This window comes from Hippichthys cyanospilos, chromosome 12, assembly GCF_059441005.1.
Source record: "Hippichthys cyanospilos isolate Australia breed blue-spotted pipefish chromosome 12, RoL_Hcya_1.0, whole genome shotgun sequence".
Classification (NCBI taxonomy): Eukaryota; Metazoa; Chordata; class Actinopteri; order Syngnathiformes; family Syngnathidae; genus Hippichthys; species Hippichthys cyanospilos.
The window spans coordinates 14631807-14653806 of record NC_142380.1 but is presented as its reverse complement, the minus strand read 5'-3'; the positions used below and the strand labels follow the sequence as shown (position 1 = coordinate 14653806).

General features: G+C 37.5%; 3 protein-coding genes across 5 annotated transcripts in view; 2 read left to right on the top strand and 1 right to left on the bottom strand.

Annotated features, from left to right (window-relative positions):
* The window catches only part of gk5 (glycerol kinase 5), a 14946-nt gene extending 12263 nt beyond the window's left edge, over positions 1-2683 (bottom strand). The window contains exon 1 of the mRNA XM_088428797.1: positions 2557-2683. The gene's annotated coding sequence lies outside the window, so the exon portion shown is untranslated. The remainder of the gene's footprint in view (positions 1-2556) is intronic.
* LOC148415042 (nucleolin-like) overlaps positions 1-6409 on the top strand; it is an 8381-nt gene extending 1972 nt beyond the window's left edge. Inside the window, exons 6-15 of one of the 3 annotated variants that reach the window (XR_015867383.1) lie at positions 83-209; positions 312-454; positions 696-825; positions 1096-1229; positions 1712-1838; positions 1921-2081; positions 3024-3150; positions 3233-3393; positions 4877-5667; positions 6289-6409. Coding sequence is in view for 2 of the 3 variants with exons in the window: in XM_088428794.1 (XP_088284920.1) it covers positions 83-209; positions 312-454; positions 696-825; positions 1096-1229; positions 1712-1838; positions 1921-2081; positions 3024-3150; positions 3233-3393; positions 4877-4944 (1178 nt within the window). In the remaining variant the exon portion in view is untranslated. Of the gene's footprint in view, positions 1-82; positions 210-311; positions 455-695; positions 826-1095; positions 1230-1711; positions 1839-1920; positions 2082-3023; positions 3151-3232; positions 3394-4876 lie in introns of all 3 variants that reach the window. The other 2 variants (XM_088428795.1, XM_088428794.1) reach the window with 2 other exon arrangements.
* On the top strand, positions 6294-22000 carry LOC148415041 (polyamine-transporting ATPase 13A3-like). The gene is made up of 31 exons (XM_088428799.1): positions 6294-6371; positions 6448-6511; positions 6724-6897; positions 7598-7777; positions 8571-8641; positions 8743-8826; positions 8926-8995; positions 9078-9212; positions 9351-9423; positions 9531-9662; positions 9879-10046; positions 10132-10289; positions 10361-10549; positions 11309-11370; positions 11659-11809; positions 11934-12011; positions 12114-12264; positions 13275-13395; positions 15393-15517; positions 15610-15767; positions 16412-16531; positions 16620-16699; positions 16799-16841; positions 17129-17238; positions 17556-17646; positions 18056-18128; positions 18893-19064; positions 19632-19843; positions 19961-20049; positions 20596-20676; positions 21261-22000. The coding sequence occupies exons 2-31, from the start codon at positions 6461-6463 to the stop codon at positions 21441-21443; spliced, it is 3585 nt and encodes a 1194-aa protein (XP_088284925.1). The 5' UTR covers positions 6294-6371; positions 6448-6460; the 3' UTR covers positions 21444-22000.

The following is a 22000-nucleotide window of genomic DNA, read 5'->3' as shown; positions in this document are numbered from 1 at the left end:
TTCTATTTCTATTCTTAACTTGTTTGATTAAACTAAGGCTCTAAAACAATGCCCGGAGACATTTATTCTTTTTACTTTTCAGCTAAAGATGCAAGATGTTTGTTTTTGAAGAATGTCCCTTATAATGCAACAAGGAGAGATATCCGGGAAGTTTTTCCTAAAGCCATTAAAATCAGGTTTCCTGGTGATACTGACAGTCCAGACATGGGGTAAGAGTTTTTTTCCCCCAGTCTTTCCAATTTACAATAATATTAAGGAATATGACATTGTCATTGTTCCTGACACTAAGTGTTGTTTTTCCTCATCAACAGTATAGCCTTTTTGGAGTTTAAAAATGAAGCTTTTGCCCGTAAAATGTGGAAAAGCAAACAAGGTTCCAAGATCCAAGACCGGCTTATCATCATTGACTCTGTCGGTATTGCCAAAAATGTCAAAACCAAACCAGCTAAAGAAGGTAATTTCTGTGGAAAACTTGAAACGTTTTTTTTTGTGTGTGTGTTAAGATATGGTCACTAAGCTTCTTGTATCATTGTTGCAATCTGCTGATGACATCTTGGCTTTGAAATTTCAATGACCATTAGACTGCAGCAGAGATATAGGGGCAGTGGAAGAGTCACTGTAGAATTTGACCAGCTTACTTTGTGTGTACAATGTATGTTTATGACAAAAAAAATGTTTTCCCTATTTCTTTTTAGCTGAAGTTGCTCCTAACAATACACTGTTTGTTAGCAACCTACCTTTCTCTGTGGAAGAAATGACCATTAAAAAAGTCTTTAAGAAAGCTGTCACCATTACATTGCCAAAAAAGAGTGGCACATCTAAAGGGTAAGTGTGTATTATTGCTGTCCCTTTTTCTTGCTCTCTCTCTTTCTTGCTCTCTCTCTTTCTACTTTCTATTGCATTGTCTCTGTAGCTTCAATACTTCTTTTATTTGCATTGTGCTGATATTTTGTTGTATTGTTGTATTTAAACCACGTGAAAAACTTTGTGAGCCCTCTCTGTGAAAAGTGCTTTATAAATATTTTTTACTTCTCTCTCTGTCACTCTGCCTTCCTCTAAATGAATATCAATATCTGATGTCACAATAACCCACAGATATGCCTTTGTGGAGTTTTCCACTGTGGCAGATGCTCAACGAGCTGTTAAAGCCGCCAAACATGTGACTATCCTGAAAAAGCCCATGAAAGTCAAGTTCAGCAAAAGACAAAAGAGGCCACAGTTTGGAGAAGGTATTTCAGATTTTAGAGAATGTGTATAGTTTTTTTTTCTTTATCTACTGTGTGGACCACTTCATATGTGGGTAATAAACTGTATTTATATTCATGTTTGTTGACTACGCCAATCTAAAAAGAAAGACCTGTGACACATGATGTACAGTAGTTATGACATATTAGAGTTGCATGGACCCTCAATTAAAGAGATTGATGCCAGAAGGACCAGTGCAATGCTGAATTTAAGCAGTGCTGGAAAGAGTTCATCCTGACCAGTTAAAGAAAAGAAATTTAAATGCAACATTTTTGTTGAGCTGAAGTTAAAAATCAAATGGCGTTATTAGCTACAAGAGACAAATGTAAATACATTCGGTCATACTAAATCAGGGTAGATTGAAAAAACATAAGGCAATAAATTAACATGGCGCACTTAAACCGGCACTTCAAATATTGTTGAGATTTCTGCCAAGAACACTAACATTCTATTTCTTTTTTCTTAGTGGAGTCAAAAACACTAATTATACAGGGGCTAAGCGATGAGACAACTGCGGAGATTCTTCAAGATGCTTTTGAGGGGTGTATTAGTGCAAGAATTGCCACAGACAAAGTGACAGGACAGTCAAAAGGGTAGGTTGGATTGCATGTATAGGTGCAACAAAAAATAGTCTGGGCTACCCATTTATGGATGTGATCTGTTTTATTTTGTCAGGTTTGGGTTTGTGCAGTACGACAATGAAGAAATGTGTGCAGCTGCCAAAGAGGCCATGGAGGACAGTGAGATCAATGGGAGCAAAGTCACTGTGTGTTACGCAAGACCCACATTGAAAACAAGCAAGCTGGACACCAATGAACTGGGAGTAAACCGAAAAGGTTCACTGTGGTCAAATCTATTATTTTTCATGAATAGTTTGAATTTGTGTCTTTGCCTCACTGCGAAGGTTATGGTTAGCTTTGAAAATAGTTTCAGTCCTTCAGTGTAGTTTTTTACATCTCCCTCCCCAAACGTAACCACTAATCTTAATGCTGCGTTCTCACTGAACGCCGGGAGCAAACGTGCTCTGCACTTTGCAGTGGATCCAGAAAGGAGAGCATAGCTGAGAACTTTCACTTTTCTGGGATGTAGCAGAGCCAATATTTTCTCCTACAGCACTTTTATCCTTCTTTTTTACATTGCATGCCCCTCGCTTTGTGGCAATACTCGTCTGACAAAAAAAAAAAAAAAGTTTCAGTGTAGCAATCAAGTGGCCGTGCTCAATACAGTGCTGTTAATGCTGCACTATAGTTATCTTGGCATGATAGCTACGGTTCAACAGCTGTTAAAAAGGGAAGCAAATGCTGCACATACCAGTTATCCCAAGTTTTCCCTTCTGCCATTCTACAAGCCAGGTGAGTGCTCTTGCTTGGCTCTGTTTTTGTATTGAAAGCTCAGCTGGCCGTGTTGGATAGATCCCAGTGACCGCAAATCGGCTGCCATGATTAATTTCTGGTCCCTGTGTGAGACGTTGAACATTCCCGAAGCTAATTGGCTGTCGCGACACGTGACAAAAGTTGCATTTCTTTAACTTGATGCAACAGGCGTATATTACCCTGCGCAGCATCTCGCGTCGCTGCATACGCGTCTGTTGCGTCGCCATCACGTGAACGCCATCGACTACAACACTAAACTGTCCGCTTTTACGCTTTGATCATGTTCCGTGTGAACGCAGAATAAAAAAGTAGCAAGAGGAGCTTTAGCACTTAAACCTGCAATTTAAATTCGTACATGCTGAGATTTATGCCACGAACACCAACATTCTGTTTCTTTTTTCTTAGCGGAGTCAAAAATACTCATTATACGGGGGCTAAGTGATGAGACAACCGCAGAGGTTCTTCAAGATGCTTTCAAGGGGTGTATTAGTGCAAGAATTGCCACAGACAAAGCGACAGGACAGTCAAAAGGGTAGGTTGGTTTGCATGTATAGGTACAACAAAAAATAGTCTACGCTACCCATTTATGGATGTGATCTGTCTTATTTTGTCAGTTTTGGGTTTGTGGAGTATGATAATGAAGAAATGAGTGCAGCTGCCAAAGAAGCCATGGACAACGGTGAGATCAATGGAAGCAAAGTCACCGTGCGTTACACAAAACCCAAATTGAAAACAAGCAAGCTGGGCATCAACGAACTGGGAGTAAACAAAAAAGGTTCACTGTTTTCAAATCTATTATTTCTAATGAATACTTTGAATTTGTGTCATTGTCTCTCTACAAAAGTTATGGCCAGCTTTGAAAATGGTCTCAATCATTTAGTGTAGGTTTTAAAAAAAAAAATAAATCCCCCACCTGAATGTAACCTCTAACACATCCTGAAAAAGACACAAGAGGAGCTTTAGCATGCTGCTTTTGGATGAAGAAGTATTTCTCATATGAGGCCGACTTATCGTCTGGCTCCCAGAATTGTAACAAATGCTGCTGTATCTAAAAATGTAGGGAAAGTAAGCAATCACCCACTGCTTTATACAGAGCATATTTAAACATAGAAAAATCAATCTGTCCTTTAGTGTTTAGTTCTATTTGAAGACTACGCTAATTGGTGGGACCTAGTAACATTTTGAAGTGCTTGGCGGTTGCGTAATAAATAAATGTACATCCATTTTTTTCTTTCATCCAAAAGCCTATTCTATTTTCTTGCTCATAAACCCTTATAAGTAAATTAAGTTTTAACTTGAAAATGTGCAATTGCTGAAGACATTTCGTGTGAAGGCGTAAGTGGTGAAGGGAGAGGCGTTGATATAATAAATATAATATAGAAATAATATAGAAGATACTGGGTAAAAACAGAAAAAAGTGGAAATTGTGCGGGTATTTGAATGGCAAAAACGTCAATTAATAGGTGAAAGGGAGTGTATGGCAGTGGAAAGAACAATCTTTAACATATAAAGTTGGAACCAATAGAATAGACCAAATAATGTAGAAGTTACAAGGGAAAAACTGAAAAAAGTGGAAATTGTGTGGGTATGATGGGAATGATCGATAAGGTCAAATTTTTTGACCCATGTCCTAAGGTACCATACCTCAAATAACACTATACAAAAAAAGATCTAAACACCTCAAGTGCCTTTCTCACATGCTGCGCTGTATTATACAAGTTGTTTCTTCTGAAAAATATAAATAGAATTTGTCTGTTTTAATTATTTCCTTCTGGGTTTTTTTCAGTCATTTTAATATACATGCCATTGATTTCTTTTTTTGTTTTGTTTGTTTTTTTTTCCATGAAATTTTGTCCAATATCACAATACGCATCACAATATGCCTTTGGTGTATCGCAATACATCACAATCACTTTTAATACCCAATTCTCTGCCCGATTATTTTCTTTTGGCAATATATGTGTACCTTTGTGTTATTGCATTTCTTTGTGGCCCTTTAATAATATACCACTACTACAAATAATAATAATCATTTTATTAATATTTATGAATAAATAAACAAAAATCGACTCCAAAAATTGTAATCACCCGGAAATTAAGTGATAAGGCCCAATATCCGATCGCTTGATTAGATTCGAACATCCCTAGTTTTCATCGAGTCAAGTTATTCATTTATGCAGGGGGAAGTTATGCATATATTTTTCTCCTGTTGATGACTGTCTCGCACGGCTTTTTAAATTTCTGTTGAAATCTTTCAGGACAAGGCTTTGGAGCTGCCAAGACACTACGTGGAAAAACAAGTGGAAAAAGGAAACTGATTAAATAATTAGGCTGGAAAAGTAGTAGTGTGGAAATGTGAATCTGAAATGACATACCTGTACATATGACCTTGCAGAGGTTTTTGACATTATTTGAGTTGTATTCCAGTCTAAATTATTGTGTAATTGTTATGAGCGTTGTTATTTTTTTTATATGGACCTCCCATTCTCATCTAATCTCATTTTATTCAAAACAAAATGAATAAACTAGTCAGCAAAAAGGTGCAAAAATATAGATTGATTGAGACATTGTTTGCCAACCTGTAAGAGATTTTTTTTTTTTTTTTGCATGTCCATTCGTTGCACTCACGCCGTTTTGCATAAATCAATACAGCTGTTCATTCTTTCATGAAAAACTGCCACAGTTGACCTGGATTTTCTCAAAATGTATTTGTATGTGAGGGAGAAGTTATTTTGTGTGAACTTAAATATATTTTTAAAAGAAAATGTGTGCTGCTGTCTTTTATTTGTTTGCATTATATTTTCATAAGCATAAGTCAACCCAATTGAGGCAATTCTGTATTACTGTTACTATTTTCCATTTTCTGACTGTTAAGGAGCTATTTTTGTATTTATGGACAGTAATTTCTCCACTTCTAGTTTTTTTCCACCCCCTCTCAATGAACCAGTTGTTCTTGCACAAAAGCTGCAAGGAGAATATAGGATAGAGAATATCAGTAAACGTGTGCTTGGACACTTGATGGGATCGGAGTGAAGGGGAGAGAAGACTGGTGAGTTTTGCATGGGGATTAAAGTTTTAATTGCTTTTCATTTGCTCTTTGCTCTTCATTAGAGTTTGTGGTCTTGATCTTTGCTTGTTGTACTTTCCATTCTTTTACCTCATTTTATTTGATTATACTGCGGTTTTTCTCAAAAACTACTGTACTGTACTGTGATGACTGCATCTTCTGACCTTCATTCTTGAAATAGAATAGAAAAAAAACATTTGGTGTTGTTATTTGTAAAAAAAAAAAAAAAAAAGTAGCCATTTTTATATTCTGATTAGAAGCGTTTTCATTTTTCAGTGAGATTTACAATGCAAAACTCTCTTTTGTAATCAATGTTGACAAAGAGACAACTTTTATGCGTAAAGATTCTGAACTGATTTATAAAGCATAAAAGTCCATGTGTTCAGGTGGCTACTTTCTCCTCAGTAATGGTATAAAATTGAATTCACATTTTATATGTTGAATGCAAGTAAGGGTTACTGGGCTGTTGATTTTTTACTTGGCATTTGTGGACTTTGTGTTTTTCCTCTGTAAACTTTCAGTGAGGATCATCCCCTTGTGCAATAGCCAATCCAATTTTTGTTTTGTTTTGCTGCCAGCCTGTATTTTTTTTCTTGTGTTTAGTATGCTGATTTGGTTCTTAACCAAAATGTCCAGAGCCAAGCTGTTCGATTTAAGGAAATAGAAAATACAAAAGACTTAAGGAGGTCTGTCAAAATTACATTTAATAAAACTCCTGACTTTCTCAAGCGATGAAAATGTGTTCTTTTGTGCTTTTAATAGTTCTTTTTTCAAGATGAAGACCAGTGCAGGGAAGCTAATCAATCAGGGCCTCGGTGATGAGATGGTAATAACCCCTTTCTTCTTACTCTTTTTTTTTTTTTTTTTTTTTTTTTTAAAGGCTAAAAGTATTTATTTCCTTTTTTGTCTCATCATTATTAATGTGGTTTGGACCTAACGGGAGTCCTTGCGGGACCCCAAAAGTAAAAAAAAATGACTGGCGCCAATCCCTCAAGTTACTGTAATTGATAAATGGGTTCTGTTTTTTGGTCCATGCAGGAGGTGTGGGGGTATCGCCCCTGCCTGTGGAAAATGATCCTAGTGGGTGTTGGTGTCATTTGCACTGGTGGGCTGCTGCTGTTACTGCTCTACTGGCTGCCACAATGGGCGGTCAAAGTGACCTACATGCACTCCCCACTGAGGGAAGCAAAAATACTGCTCCTCAGGACCACGGTATAGTTGTCCCTAACTCAGTATGCATTAGGCAATGTATGAGAGACAAACTGGAACTAGAAATTGTTTTGTTTTTTTAAACCAAAACATGAACACAGCATGGTGTGCATAGTATTCTGGAAATATAGTAGCAGTAGACCCAAATCAAGCTGCAGCTTTGGCAATTAAATTGTTGACCATGTTAATGTAACCTAATTGAGACCTTACAACATTATAGATGCATGCTTACCCATACCTTTTGAACTGCTATGGAGTTTAAATGCCTTAATTGTCAACTGTTCTAATCTATACAGGCAATTTAGAAAATGAAAGAGGTTTATCAAACGCATTTTAGTAGCTCGTTTCTTTTACTAGGGGTGCTATGAGTTTTTTGGGGGCATAAGGAAAACCCACTCGTGGGGCCCTCAATAAATGGCAAAGATTTGGAATGGAATATTAAGTATTTATCAAGTAGAAGTGAATTGGAGGTGATGTTTATGATAAATACAATCACTGCACTTGATCTTGACAGCATTCACTTTGGCTTGAACTCACAAGAGCAACTGGCGCATGCTGTCATTCGTTATATGCTTTCTTGTGTCCTTGTGAAAAATCTTCTGTAGTTTGGATGAAAACATATCAGGGTTTTTACCTGTTCTGGTTGTTGGCATCCCAAGACATCAGTTGTTGCAAAATAGTATAAACCTATCTTCATTCACAGGATGAATTCAGGCAGTGGTTTTGTGCCAAAGTACGTGTGATGAAAGCTCCTGGAAAAACCCCCTTCGATAGTGTGAATCACCAATCTACAGATCATGTACTGAATAGAGATGACTATCAAAACCTCAAGGCTGAACATGAAGAGGAAAATTGGAAGCTTATTCAAAGAGAGGCTGTTAAGGTACTTAACGGTGTGAATTAGCAGACGGTTTGTACCAGTGATATCAAACTGAAGCCTCATGAACCACTTGTGATCTTTTTTTTTTTTTTTGTCAAGTCAGGTTTATTTGTATAGCCCTGAATCACCAGAGTCTCAAAAGGGCTTCACAGGCGAACAAGAAATCACAGATAGGCTCACACAGAACATTACAAATACACAATGGCTTTCACTTGAACAAAGCTCTTAGAAGAGAAAAGGAAACACTCAAAAACCCCAGCTGGGAAAAATGAGAAACCTTGAGAAAGGACCGCAGGTGGGAGGAGCCCCCGTGCAGGCTCAACAGGTTGCACTTGAGTCAAGTGTACAATGTGAAGATGCCATTAGGTAAGGTCCTCCTCACAGTCTGGCTCAGTGGGTCCATTCCAACAAAAGCGCTGCAGCAAAAGTGGTCCATCTCAAAACCCACATCCTTCAATTTTCCCTTTTAGATGGCGTATAAAGGCTAATGAAATGTCAATAGATTACAGAACCACTACTCTAAATGCTGATTTTAGGAGGGGGAGTGGCTGGAAAAAAAAACACACACACAAGTGGTTAATTAAGCTTAAGTTTACCATCACATGTTTACAAAAGTTGTTTAAAAATGTGCAAAATGATCAAATACAAGTTTGGAAACTGGAAAACCAAGTTTTCATCCAAAGTTTCATCCTGGAACCAGATTACCTCGTAAAAAAAAAAAAAATATATATATATATATATATATATATATATATATATATATATATGTGTGTGTGTGTGTAAAATCTCTTATCAGGTCCACTACTTCACTCACAACAGCATCAAATACTACTGGAATGAAGAGACACAGAACTTCAAACAATACAAGTATGGTACCATAAACAATGTGATTATCATTGATCTTATTTGATCAATATTGGATGTTCTGGATAATGCCAGAGTAAATAAAATTTGTGATCTTATTTTAGTGGCTTAGAGGACATCAAGGTGAGCTGTGAAGCTATACACAGGGACCACAGCTCTGGACTTTGTAGATCGATGCAGGAGTACAGGTACCAAAATTCTAGATATTACTCCAGATGTTTTAAAATTTTTTGTTGGGTTCACAACACACCTCACATGCATTTACTGGGCATGTTCGTTGTCAACAGAGCTTTATTTTTTGGCAAAAACGAGATTGATGTAAGCGTGCCGTCTTTATTCAAAATTTTTGTAAAAGAGGTAAGTGTTTGGTAAGGAGAAAAACATTAGGCTACTTTCTTTAGCTTTTTCATAGACATTCCTTTGCTTTTCCTTCCTCAAGGTTATGAATCCCTTTTACATCTTCCAGCTCTTTGCTCTTATTTTGTGGTCCACACAAGACTCCTACGATTATGCTGCGGTCATGGCATGCGTGTTTTTGTTTGCGATAGCTGCATATCTGTACACCATTAAAAAGGTGAGTAGAGACTCATATAAGGAAAGTTTATGGGAGATGTTAGTGTGTGTGTGTGTGTGGTACTTGTTCAATTCAAACAACCCTTTTACAGAATGTGGCGCATGATCATTTCTCAATGCCTGTTTTCTCCGATTCTAGCAACACCTGAGGCTGCATGACATGGTGGTAGAACACAGCATGGTGAGAGTGTCTGTGTGCAGAGGGAAAAAAGGCATCATTTTTTTTCCACAAATGCAGTTATTTATCGATACACACACAGATATAATCCTTGTCCCTGTCTCATGACCATGTATCCATATTATGTGTTTTTCTCTCTAGACTTTGAACAAATTATGTCGACTAAGCTCGTGCCTGGTGATGTCATCGCTATTCAGGCCAATGGAATGATAATGCCTTGTGACGCTGTGCTCATCTGTGGCACCTGCACAGTGAACGAGAGCATGTTGACAGGTTGACCTTTCTCTTATGTAGCAGTTGTGTCTATTTGATGACAAATTCTCGAAAATGTGTTTTCTTCCATTTTCTACAAAGTTCCCCCCACTGGATGTACAGGGGGCCTGTACTGTTCATCTGGATAGATCAATTGCACAAATAATTGCCTTTCTTTGTTTGTTTTTTGAAGAAATTGAATTTGCCACAAAGGTCTGTATATTCTTGGGTCCACAGGCGAGAGCGTACCTATTATTAAGACCAGTTTACCAAGTTTAGGTGAGGAGGCAAATAAGCCCTATAATACAGAGGAACACAAGCGGCACACCCTCTTCTGTGGCTCACACGTGATCCAAAGCCGTTACTGTGCTGATGAACTAGTGAAAGTGGTCGTGGTCAGAACTGGTGAGGACTGGGCTTCATCTTGAATTGTGATGAAAAGACATTCTTTAGCTGTTTTGCCTTATACATACTCGATATGATCCATCAGGCTTTAGTACAGAAAAGGGCCAGCTCGTGCGCTCCATCCTCTACCCGAAACCCACCGACTTCAAACTGCATCGTGATGCTACGCAGTTCCTGATGTGTATGGTGGTGTTGGCGATTATTGGCTTCATCTATACTGTCACAATCGATGTCCTTAATGAGGTGCAATGTCTGATATCGAACAGTTATTTAGTTTATGTGTCATATTCATTTATTAATCCTATCCCATCAAGGTTCATGTTCAGGGCATCATCTTCGATGCGCTGAACATCATTATTATTGCTGTGCCCCCCATTTTACCCGTGGCCTTGGCTGCTGGTCTTGGACACGCACAGAGACGGTTGAAGAAGGTCGGCATCTTTTGTCTCAGCCCGCAAAGAATCAACATATGTGGTCAGTTGAACCTGGTCTGCTTTGACAAGGTGGGTGTCATGCTCAGTGTTCTGATTTTGTTGCATTGTCATTTGCTGTTCACACTATATAAAGCAGCGGTTCTCAAATTTTTCTTTACGAATTAAGAGCAAATCAGTTGCAACATAAAGCAAATTCCTTCCATCCATTGCATGTTTTGGGGATGTCCAGAAAAAGGCCATACTGGCATGGGGAGAACACGCAACCCACACAGAAACCCCAGAGCTGAAACCGAACCCACCACCTCTATCTACACTGTGAGGCAGATGTGCTAACCACTCTGCTGCTTTGCCGCTCCAAATAAAACAAAACAACTGATTGCTAAATTGTGTCATAGAGATTGCTTTGCAAAACCTTTTATGCCTTTATTTTGTTCAGTTCAATATGTGGGGTCTCCAAACGCAGTCCTCAAGGGCTGATATTCTGTATGTTTTTGATACTTTGAATCAGGTTTGTCAGAGAACAAAAACATTGAAAACATGCAGGACAGGGTTGGGACACCACTATTTAATAAAGATGTGCATCATCATTAGTTAAAAAAAAAAAAAAAAAATCCAGCAGATGAGCCAGAAATGAAAAACAATACATTACACAATTTATTTTAATTTGCTTATTCATCTATACAAACTGACGTTATATTTTACAAAATATAAACATAAATGTGATTTTGGAATTAAGAATTTGTTTTTAATATTTTAGAAGCCTCCTTCTTTTTCTAAGGCAAATGCATGGTGGTCAAAACCCCCGTTGTGTCTGCATATTTAATTTAGACTGGAACACTTACCGAGGATGGTTTGGACTTGTGGGGTATTCAGAGAGCTGAAGATGGCGTGTAAGTAAGGCATCTTGTGTTTTTTAAGCGCACAGGATTAACACAGTGCATTTCTAGAAACCTGATCATGACAATCAGCGCTTGTTTTACTTGTTCCCACTCACATGTGGACATGGCTGACTTGGATTTTTAGACTGTCCCTTCACCACATAATTGTGTCACTTTATTGCGGCTTTTTTGAGACAACATCACGATTATTCTTGAAAAAACCCTGTTCATTAAATTTATCATTAAACTTTGAGCCAAGTTGCTCCTTGCACACTTAGAAGCAGTCTCCTTGTCCTACAGGTTTTTAGCTCCAGGCACTGAGGTAACAACAGAAAGTTTGGTCAAGACTTCTTTTGCCGCCTGCATGGCTACTTGCCACTCCTTGACCACCATAGAGGGCAAACTCTTTGGTGACCCTTTGGACCTCAAAGTGTTTGCTGCCACAGATTCGGTAAGCGTAAGCTCAGCGTACATGGACCCAGGCACATCGCGACTCAATTGCTGCTGCATTGGATTCATTCCGCAAGAGTAGGATTTCGTTTGAGAATTTTCACTATACATTATATTTTGTTCAGACTCTCGATGAGCCGAGAGAAGAACAAATTGCACTTTATAAAATCAACATTTCTACTGTTGTGCGGCTTCCGCGGCAGGTAATCCATCATTTTATTCACTGATCAGTGTTATTATTTTTTTTGTCTCTTCATTAATGTAACTTTACTGGTAATTATTGAATATTGTAATGCAACTTTCAGTCCGGGGAGTTTGGCATTGTGCGTCAGTTCCCCTTCTCCTCGGCGCTGCAAAAGATGAGTGTAGTGGTCCGACAGCTGGGACAAAACCATTTGGACATTTATTTGAAAGGAGCACCAGAGACTGTGGCTGACCTTTGCAAACCTGACACAGGTCAGATGTGTGTTTCCAATGGATGAACAATAGCCCTAAAATGCACTTTAATCTTTATAGCTTGACCTAACTTGACTTTTATTCAACTTTTGAATGCCCTTTTCCCAGTTTCAGATTTGAAAGTTTCATTGTTTTAGCACAGCTTGATGTTTGCGAACAAGGAGCTGAAAAACAGCATTCATGGCATGTTTGAGCCATGAATTGATGAATAAATGTCTGGTTTGAATTAGAATCGCTACAATATTTAAAGAGTTGTTTATCTCATGTTGTTGACATTTTGACAGCATCAAGCACGGACTAAGATAGCAAATGATTGATCAACAGTAAAATCAGACAGATGTTAACAGAGGGAAGTGGCCGCTGAGCTTGTCATCAACAGGTTGTAGTCGATCAACCCCTGGGAAAAGGCTTTGTTTTTGTCACGTCAAAAGTAATTGCAATACGATAATAATTTTCCTTTTTTTTTGTCAGGCATGTTGGACTTGTTGTTTTTTTTAGTTTTAGATTAAGCTGTAACCAGTATAAACGCTGTAAAATAATTAACAGTTGTTGAAAGTTGATTTTGATTTTTTTTTTCTTTTGTTTGTGTTAAAAAGGATACAATTTTAGGTATACTTATACAATTTTTCCAGATAATAATCTTATTTGTCGAGTGGTGGAAGTGGGCGGTATGAATTTTTTTTCTTCCCTGGATGGCTTGGCAAAATATAATTGAGAAGCACTGCAATCAGTTTATTTAGAATGTGTTCATTCAGATCCTTCTTATAGAAAAGTAAGTTGCGCAAAAAGTACAAACATTCAAAGCTGACAAGTGCATTCAATTATTTAAAGGGTAAGTAAATGACGTTAACCTTTGAGGTTAACACTATTAAGGGTTCATTCTTAAATTCCATTTGAAAGCCCCAGAACTTTAACTTTTTTTTCGTACTATTGTCATTAAAACAATTTATACAATACTCTCATCTTTCAAATGACAGACAGGCCTGCTGTGCTTGTGTTTGTCTCCATAGTCCCACAGAGCTTCAAAGAGACTCTGGAGTCTTACACGCAGCAGGGTTTTAGGGTTATCGCCTTGGCACATCATCAACTGGAGTCTGAACTCTCCTTCCTAGAAGTCCAAAGCCTCAGCCGGTATGTGCTCATCCATGCGTAGAATATTGACACCATTACAAAAATCTCTCTCACATAACATTTTCTTTAACTGCATCCGATATTTAAATGAGTTCTGGAATGTTGAGATTAACCACATTTTGCTATACCTAAGCACATACTCTTTTGTGTGTCCATGCATTCAAACTTTATTTGTCAAACTCTGCTGCTACTGCTACAGCAAAAAAAAAAAAAAAAAAAAAAAAAAACATTGGAAACCTTAATGGTTTTTATGAAGTAATCTACAATCTACAGTTGAGGTTTCTGAATGCACACTGCAAACTGTGTCCTCACCTGTTATAAATTATGTACCATTATACGTATAATGCTGTGTGTATTTTAACATGGCTTTTTCTTGAATGATAATTTACTCAGTTACTTAAATTAAACAACTAGAGTCCAAACTCTCTTGGCACAAAGTTCACAGCAGCCACTGTCCATTCCTCCGTCAATGCTGCTTTTGCACAATTACAGGAACATCCCACCCCAGGATACAAAGATGGTATTTATTTATTTTAAACATTCTTGGGCTCAAAGCTCTGGACGTTATTCTGAGTTTGAAACTGCAATTTTTTTTCCTTCCCAAAAATTCAAAGTCCTGATTGTTTGAACAATCTATGACCATAATTATGGTAATTACTAGCAACTTTGATGTTGAAGGACAATTAAAAATAAAATAGGTAATGTAATGTAACTTACATAATGGCCTACAACGAAAATAATGTTTGCACTGTAGTTATAGATAATGATTTAGGAAATGGATGTTAATAAATACACAATTCATGTAGTGGATGGGTGTAAAATTTAGTCTGTTAAATTAACACAGTAAATGTAAGTTGACTGTTGATTTTATGGAGAGTTTGCTGCGTGTAACCTGAAGGCGATTTATTTTATATTGTAAAATGAATTTGAAACATGAACATGCTATCTTTTAAACCTCCTTTACGATGACGTAACCCCTGTGATTTTTTTCCCCAGGCACCTACACACTAATCATACCAATGATTGCTTGTTAGAGAGGAAAGAAAATAACTTAAAACAGAGTGCTGTCTCAACAGTCTGATTTATTAAACTTTGGAAATCCATTTGTAGCGGTTTTGTAGTGGCAGCTCTAGTAAATATGCAGTGCAACATCATCATTTCTAGCTCACCGGCCGGGAAATTGTGTCATTAAGGACAATTAGGCGTGGGGCGATATCAGATCCAGAAGCGACTTGTGTCTTTTCTGCAAGGACTAGTGAAAGCGTTATTGCTGAACTGCACTGCGCTTCAATGGATGTCCACTGGGAGGCACACTAGACTTGGAAAAATAAAATCCTCTTAAATAATGATGTGATGCACGGTAATTTTAAAATGACTGAATAATATCTTCTGCTACCCATAAACTTATACAGAACGCAAGTTTGTCTGACTAGCGTGAGCACGAATTTGCGTTTTTGATAAAAAAAAAAAAGAGCATTTCCAGATTATGATCATCCAATACACACTCATATATTATATTCATTGTAAATGTACCCAAAAAAGCCACCGCATGTCATAACCTGATTTTGATTAGTAAAGCTTTGTCGAATAGTTTCCCCGATGGGGTGTCCATCAAAATCCAGCGGATTTATTGGTTTAGACATGCAAACATGTCATGTCTTCCAGCGTGCTGCTTAGGTTTGCTTCTCAAATAGAAGTGCCCCCCCCCCCCCCCCCCCCCCCAGTATTCCTTTTACGGCATTATAAAGCAAGTAAATTATATTTGCTGTTACCTGCAGAAAACTCACGCACCCCCTGAAGTGCTTTCGTGCACTCCCAGAGATACTTGTATCCCCATTTGAGAACTGCTGATATAAACTACGAATATATGAAGCAATAGTAAATCTTTTTAGGGGTGTCGAATATATGAAGCAATAGTAAATCTTTTTAGGGGTTTCCCAGTTTTACCCTTTGCATTGAATTTGCTGTTTGGGGCTATGTGTATTTGGTTCCAACAGAGAGCAGATTGAGAACAACATGGATTTCCTTGGTTTGATCATCATGCAGAACAAAATCAAAGAACAAACTGCTGGCGTGTTGCTTGACTTGCGACAAGCCAACATTCGAACTTTGATGGTTACAGGTAAACACTGTTTTAATGTCCTCTCAGATAGCCGGTGGTTAACATTTAGGCAAGGTCGTTCTTATTTGCCATCACAATTTATGTGCCGTTAGGTGACAACATGTTGACAGCAATATCTGTGGCCAGAGATTGTGGAATGATTCAAGCCCATGAAAAAGTTATCATTGCAGATGCCGTGCCTCCAAATGATCAAAATCCTGCCACCATCACATGGCGCTACTCAGAGAACCCCGTTCTTAACAAAAATCAAGTAAGTCAGGCACTATGAGACACTATAGATCAGAGAGAACAAATTCATTGCTTTTGGGGGCTCTCAGGGACATACAGTACATTAATTCATATTTACCTCATTTTCCGTTGTGTGATTAATTTGTCTTTGATTATGGTTTCTGTAAGATAAACTGGCTGATTTAAAAGTGCAACAGCTTTGCTTCATGTACTCTGTTACTTTTTCAGACACCACAGCGCCTCCTTATCTCGTATGTGTGTGTGTGTGTTAAAAACAATGTTAAGGTCAAGGCCTGAATCGCAAGTTATCTGCAAGTTCTGCCACGGTGCACAATACTCAGGTTGTGTGACGGTTGGAATGTGAGACCCCCACACCTCAGTAACAGTTTTTAATAAAAAGACTGCAGTCCGAAAGCTCAGAGAGAAAGAGAGAGAGAGAGAGAGACTTTGCAACGAGGCTGACATGGTCACACTCTCCTTCAAGCTCTCCCCACTGCAGTGATAAAACTTAATCTCTGAGTCCTGTGTTGTTATTTACACCTCTCCTTGGGTCATTTGTGGGGTATCGAGACCACTTCAAACCCAACAGTTTCCAATATGTGTTGCAAACAACACATTTAGTTCAAAACGCTTGAGTGATGATGTCCTGTCACTTGGTCCATACAGATGTCTGTGATCAGCTTTATTGGTGAGGGGTTGTACAATAAGGACCCTGGCTATCAATTTGCTGTGAGTGGCCAAGCCTTCAATGTCATCACTGAACACTTTCCACAACTTCTTCAGAAGGTATTGAGATTTATTTGGCTTGTTTTGATGTGCCGGCGTCATCTTGACTGGATGTTATCTTTTATTTGTTCTCTGGGGGGCGCTGCAGCTTCTCCTAAGAGCAACTGTGTTTGCTCGTATGGCTCCAGAGCAGAAAACTCAGCTGGTGCAAGCCCTGCAGAACATCGAGTAGGCTTATGCCTTATTTATTCTTTTTTTTTTTTAATAAATGAGCAATTATGTTTTCTTGTGGCTCCGCCAAATATTGCATTTTTTTTTATTTTACAGTTACATTGTTGGTATGTGTGGGGATGGTGCTAATGACTGTGGGGTGAGTATGCAAAAAATAAATAAATACATTGAAAACCAGCCTTCATTGCAAGGCTATGGTGTATTAGTGCCATCTGAGTTAGAATTTTTCTCATCTAATTTTTATCTAACATTTTAGGACTGCATTGAAAAATTTCACACAATATTTTGGCTGTGTATTATTTGAATAGCATACAGTTATGTATTGATCATAGTATTGAACAAAAAGTGTTGTGTGTATATATGAGTTAATCACTTTCAAAGTGGTGAGTTTCCACTGTTACATGGTTTCTCTCTTTTCTATTTCAGGCCTTGAAGAAAGCGCACAGTGGGATCTCCCTGTCTGAGCTGGAAGCCTCCGCAGCTTCCCCTTTTACCTCCACCATACCAAACATCTCTTGCATGCCTAACCTCATCAGGTAGAAGAAATTTAATCAGGATCCAGTTAGGACTAGTTTTCATTTTCTTTGTGCCAGTCTTGTCAAGTTATGTCATATTCTTACTTAAAATGAATCACCCAAAATCAATTTGGCAAAGTGGATGTCATCTCCAGTATGTGTTCATCTCTCTCTCTCTCTCTCTCTCTCTATATATATATATATATATATATATATATATATATATATATATATATATATATATATATATATATATATATATATATATATATATATATATATATATATATATATATATATATATATATATATTCATCCTCTCACTTGTCACAGGGAAGCCGCGCTGCTCTTGTCACCTCATTCTGTGTTTTCAAATACATGGCCCTTTTCATCATCATTTTGTTTTGCAGCACAACTCTGCTCTACTCGGTAACTTTTCTGCCTTTTTTGCACACATTTATGTTTCATTGGGATGTATGTAGCCTTTTTTGAAAATATATATAAGAAGGTAATTAATTCTACTCAATTTACCAGTGCATTATTATGATTAACTTACTTAGTGCCAATCATTCTAACATTTAAACATAACCCTATGTCTATGAGATTGAACATGTCAATATCATATTCTACCTCTTGTGTTTCATATAAGCCACATAATATGGAATCAGGTCCAGACATGGCATTATGAACTGTATTAAAATCATAAAAGCAGGAAAGAAATGAGTGATAGTGATTGCGTTCCTTATTATTTTCATTTGTGTTCATTATTTTCAACACACGCTGATAACTGCAAAATGTGGATCCTGTGTGTGTCTGTTGTGAAATTTGTCTTCCTCAGGTTCTCACTAACTTTGGCTTCTACCAGTTCTTGTTTATTGACATTGGCGTGACTTTCTTCGTTGTCTTTTCAAGTGAGTAACGTGCATTTCATCATATCATTAAAGGTGTCCTTTTACCATGTTATTGATTTTTTGAAAAATAATTTTTGATATCTGTTTATCAGGTTTGGAAGGTCATTTGGGTCAGAAATAAGCAGAATACACCTCGCTATTAAGTATAATACCTTTGAAATAAGAGATGAGATTTTGATTGTTTCTCATCGAAGCAGACATAAAATCCAATATTTTCTATGCAGCCCCAAGTCTAAACACAGTATTCTGATTAACTATTGAATCCGGAATGTGAATGAAGCAGCAAAATCCATGTTTTTTTTTTTTTCCAGCTCAAGGGGCGATCATTTTGCCACTTGCTGATTGAAAATGGCATCACAGTCGCAGTTTATTCCTCAACTCCTGTTTAAATGGCAGCAGATGCTGTGCTTTGTCACTGCCAGTCATTTTTCTCGATTAGAGTGAGTGTGTATGCCACAAAATTGAATGTACTTAAATAATGAGTTGCAATCTTGTCACAAATGGTATGAATTCAAATATCAGGGTTTTGCAATTTTTTTGCCATGAAATATGTAACATATAATCCACAAACTGCATAGACGCAGCTCTAAACATAGCGGACTCATTTTGACCTATGTTATGTTACTGACCTATGTTAACACATTGTTAGAAAGCAATGGGACCAAATTGGCTTCTGGTAGAAGGGCACCTTTAACATTTTGTGCATTTCACACTCAGGTTACTGGTTGACAATCACATTTCAATGATTTTGTTTTGATGTGTAGTGAGCCTAAACCCTGCATGGAAGAAGCTGGTGCAGCAAACCCCTGAAACCAGTCTGATTTCCTGCTCGGTGCTCTCCTCACTTATATCTCAGATCTTAAACTGCCTAATTTTCCAGCTTGTGGCTTTCTTCTTAGTACAACAACAGAGTTGGTATGAACCGCCCAAGTCAATGTGAGTATCACCTCCCATTAGATTTTAAAATTCCCTACAAAGAAATGAATCAGTAAATTTATAATTTACAATCTGGACATACTTCTATATATACAGGTGTTTTGTCTCAGCGCATGTTCAATGCCAACAAGGCAGTATTTTAAATTCTATTATGTACTTTAAATATTTTCTTGATTAACCTTGTTATTTGTTTGTGTGTTTGTTTTTTTGATGTTTGTTTTAGCACAGTGGGACCTCTGTCGACAACTTATATCAAAAGGCGCATTATATATATATATAAATATATATATATATATATATATATATATATATATATATATATATATATATATATATATATATATATATATATATATATATATATATATATATATATATATATATATATACCGGTATATATATGTGTTGAGAGAGAGCGAGAGAGAGAGAGAGAGAGAGAGAGAGAGAGAGAGAGAGAGAGAGAGAGAGGATTTACGCTCAAAACACACTGGCACATGATTGCTTCCTTTTTAATTTTAGATGCAATTGAAAAGGTTAGATGTTTGTTGACAAACTGTCTCTCCACAGTCACCATCCTTTCTCTAAGCATGACCTGGACGACATGTTCAACGTCAGTCTACCTCCACCTGCTAAAGAATTATATGGCGTCAATTACCTGTATGCTGACGTCAGGAACTTTGAAAACACTTCCATCTTCTACGTTTCCGCCTTCCAGTACTTGAATGTAGCAATTGTCTTCTGTAAGGGAAAACCCTTCAGACAACAGACCTACAAAAATTGTAAGACTACATAATTACGGATCAGATAAATATTTTTTTTAAATCCTTTTAAATGAAAACATCTGATTTTGTGTGAGCTTTACAACTGTATTCATTTACTTTTGTTTTAACTTTCAGGGGCATTTATGTTGTCTGTCTTTACTCAGTATGCTTTTTCCTTGTTCATCCTGCTTTATCCCATACCTGCTGTGGATGACGTGTTTCAGGTGAATCTTTTGTATTCTTGAGATTTTTTGTGGTGAATTTAATTTCAATAAGCTGACATAACAAAAAATATTTTAATTGTTCCCATAATCTAAATGACTCGCAAAATGCTTAATTGTGCCCTCCAAATACTAATGCGTGGCCACGAATTAGCAAACAGAAGGGTAAGCAAATAAAGTGCAACTTCTCTTGAAATGAAAGAGAGCAAGAAAAACACGAATAGAGAGAGATGTAGCACTGAATGATGAGCCATGGGTATTGAGATAATTTGGAAAAGCTTTGCAAGGAATCATTATTACCAAGGGTCATTTGAATATATATAAAAAAAAAAAGTTATCAATGGGCAGATTGCAGTTTCTATTCTTTTGCTTATACCCAAGTCTTTTATTGAAATACTAAACCCCGAATTATTATAAAATGAGTTTTGGGCCATAAGTTAGCATTTTCTGTGCATGTTTTATTTATCCTGTAATGTCGAGCAGATAAATGTTGATAAATGTCTGATTCTAGTAGTTGAAAAAAAAAACGTGTGCATTTCCTTCCCTCAGGTTGCGGAAGTTCCCTACAAATGGCGCATTACACTCCTCATCATTGCCTTAGTGCATGCCGTTGTGTCTTTCATACTTGAGGTACTGTATGCTCATATTCTCAAGTCAGTGGCGTGAAGCTAGCTAGTAGCAACCACCACTGCAAAGGCCCTTAATACAACGGCTCTTGTAAGCTTTTACTTTGAAGTTGCCCTCAGTAGCAGTGGTTGCTAGCAGTTAGCTGTACTCCTCTTTGTGACTCAGTTTTCATTGCCATCCCATTGTATCTCTACAAACATCAACCTACGAACATTAAAAAAAAAAAAAAAAAATCATATTCAATTGCTGATTAAGGACGCTGACAAACTGAGAAATCAATTGCAATATCATTGTACGACACGACCCAAGTATCCAACCTTAGCACTAGCCACTAACTATGTGGGGCATTCAAATGTAGACGGACATTTTCTAACTGAGTTGTACAGTTTATTGCATCTATGCATTGAAGGGACACTATGTAAGATTTAGCTTCAGACAGCAAGAGGAGTGTTTATTGCTGCATTTACTGTAATGCCACTAAAGCTCTCATGGGCTGTCATGTTGTTGTTTAAAGTGAAAAGGTTCTTATTTCAAGTGCACACTGGCAAACCTTTTGTGAATTTCCTTTTTGCTGACCCTGATCTCAGATGGTGAATAACTGTTGGAGCAGGGCATTCCTCTCCCGGATATTCTGTTGTAGAAAGGCTTCCCCAAAGACTAAATACATGTGCGTGGATCTGGAACTGAAGGATGACGCTGAATGGCCACCTGCACCGTCCACTATCAGCTATGCTAGCACTCCCCACTTGCACACCTCTGTACCCCTTTGACTCAAACATGTACTGCAAATGCCGCCTGGGAAAGATGCAGCTTGAACCTATCATGGAACTTCGAGGACCATCCCAAAAAGAAAGCAGCATTATCGGTACATATTACTCCCAATCAAAACACGTATCAAACCTAAGCAGTTGTTGAAGTAAAGTTTAAGACCCGTTTGTCTCTAAATACATTATATATGTATAAAGATTTGTTTAGCCTAAGTGTTCCTTTTTTTTTTTTTAATCACCATTACTATGTTCCTGAATTGTTTGGTCGAGGCTAGCGCATGGTTGTGCAAATTATGCTAATAATGCTAACTGAAAGCGATGCCACTTGACCATTGGCTTGCTGTTGTTCATTTTGAGGGTTTATGTCATGAAAACAACAGATTGGATAAATTTGGTTAGTTTGATAATCGACTATACATATCAAGCAAGCACTGACCAAACTGAATTACTTTGTATATAATCCTGTGTTCTGCACATTTTTCTTCAGTCTCTCCTGGAAGTTGCTTGTCAATATGTTCATTCGCTTAAAATAAATAAATACATGTTTGGTAACCACAAGA

Excerpts from the sequence above, each read along its gene's own strand:
- LOC148415041 (XM_088428799.1), top strand. The coding sequence starts at position 6,461 with ATGAAGACCAGTGCAGGGAAGCTAATCAATCAGGGCCTCGGTGATGAG. Across the intron at positions 16,700-16,798 it reads CAAGCCCTGCAGAACATCGA|TTACATTGTTGGTATGTGTG; the intron begins GTAGGCTTATGC and ends TTTATTTTACAG. Across the intron at positions 19,065-19,631 it reads TATGAACCGCCCAAGTCAAT|TCACCATCCTTTCTCTAAGC; the intron begins GTGAGTATCACC and ends GTCTCTCCACAG.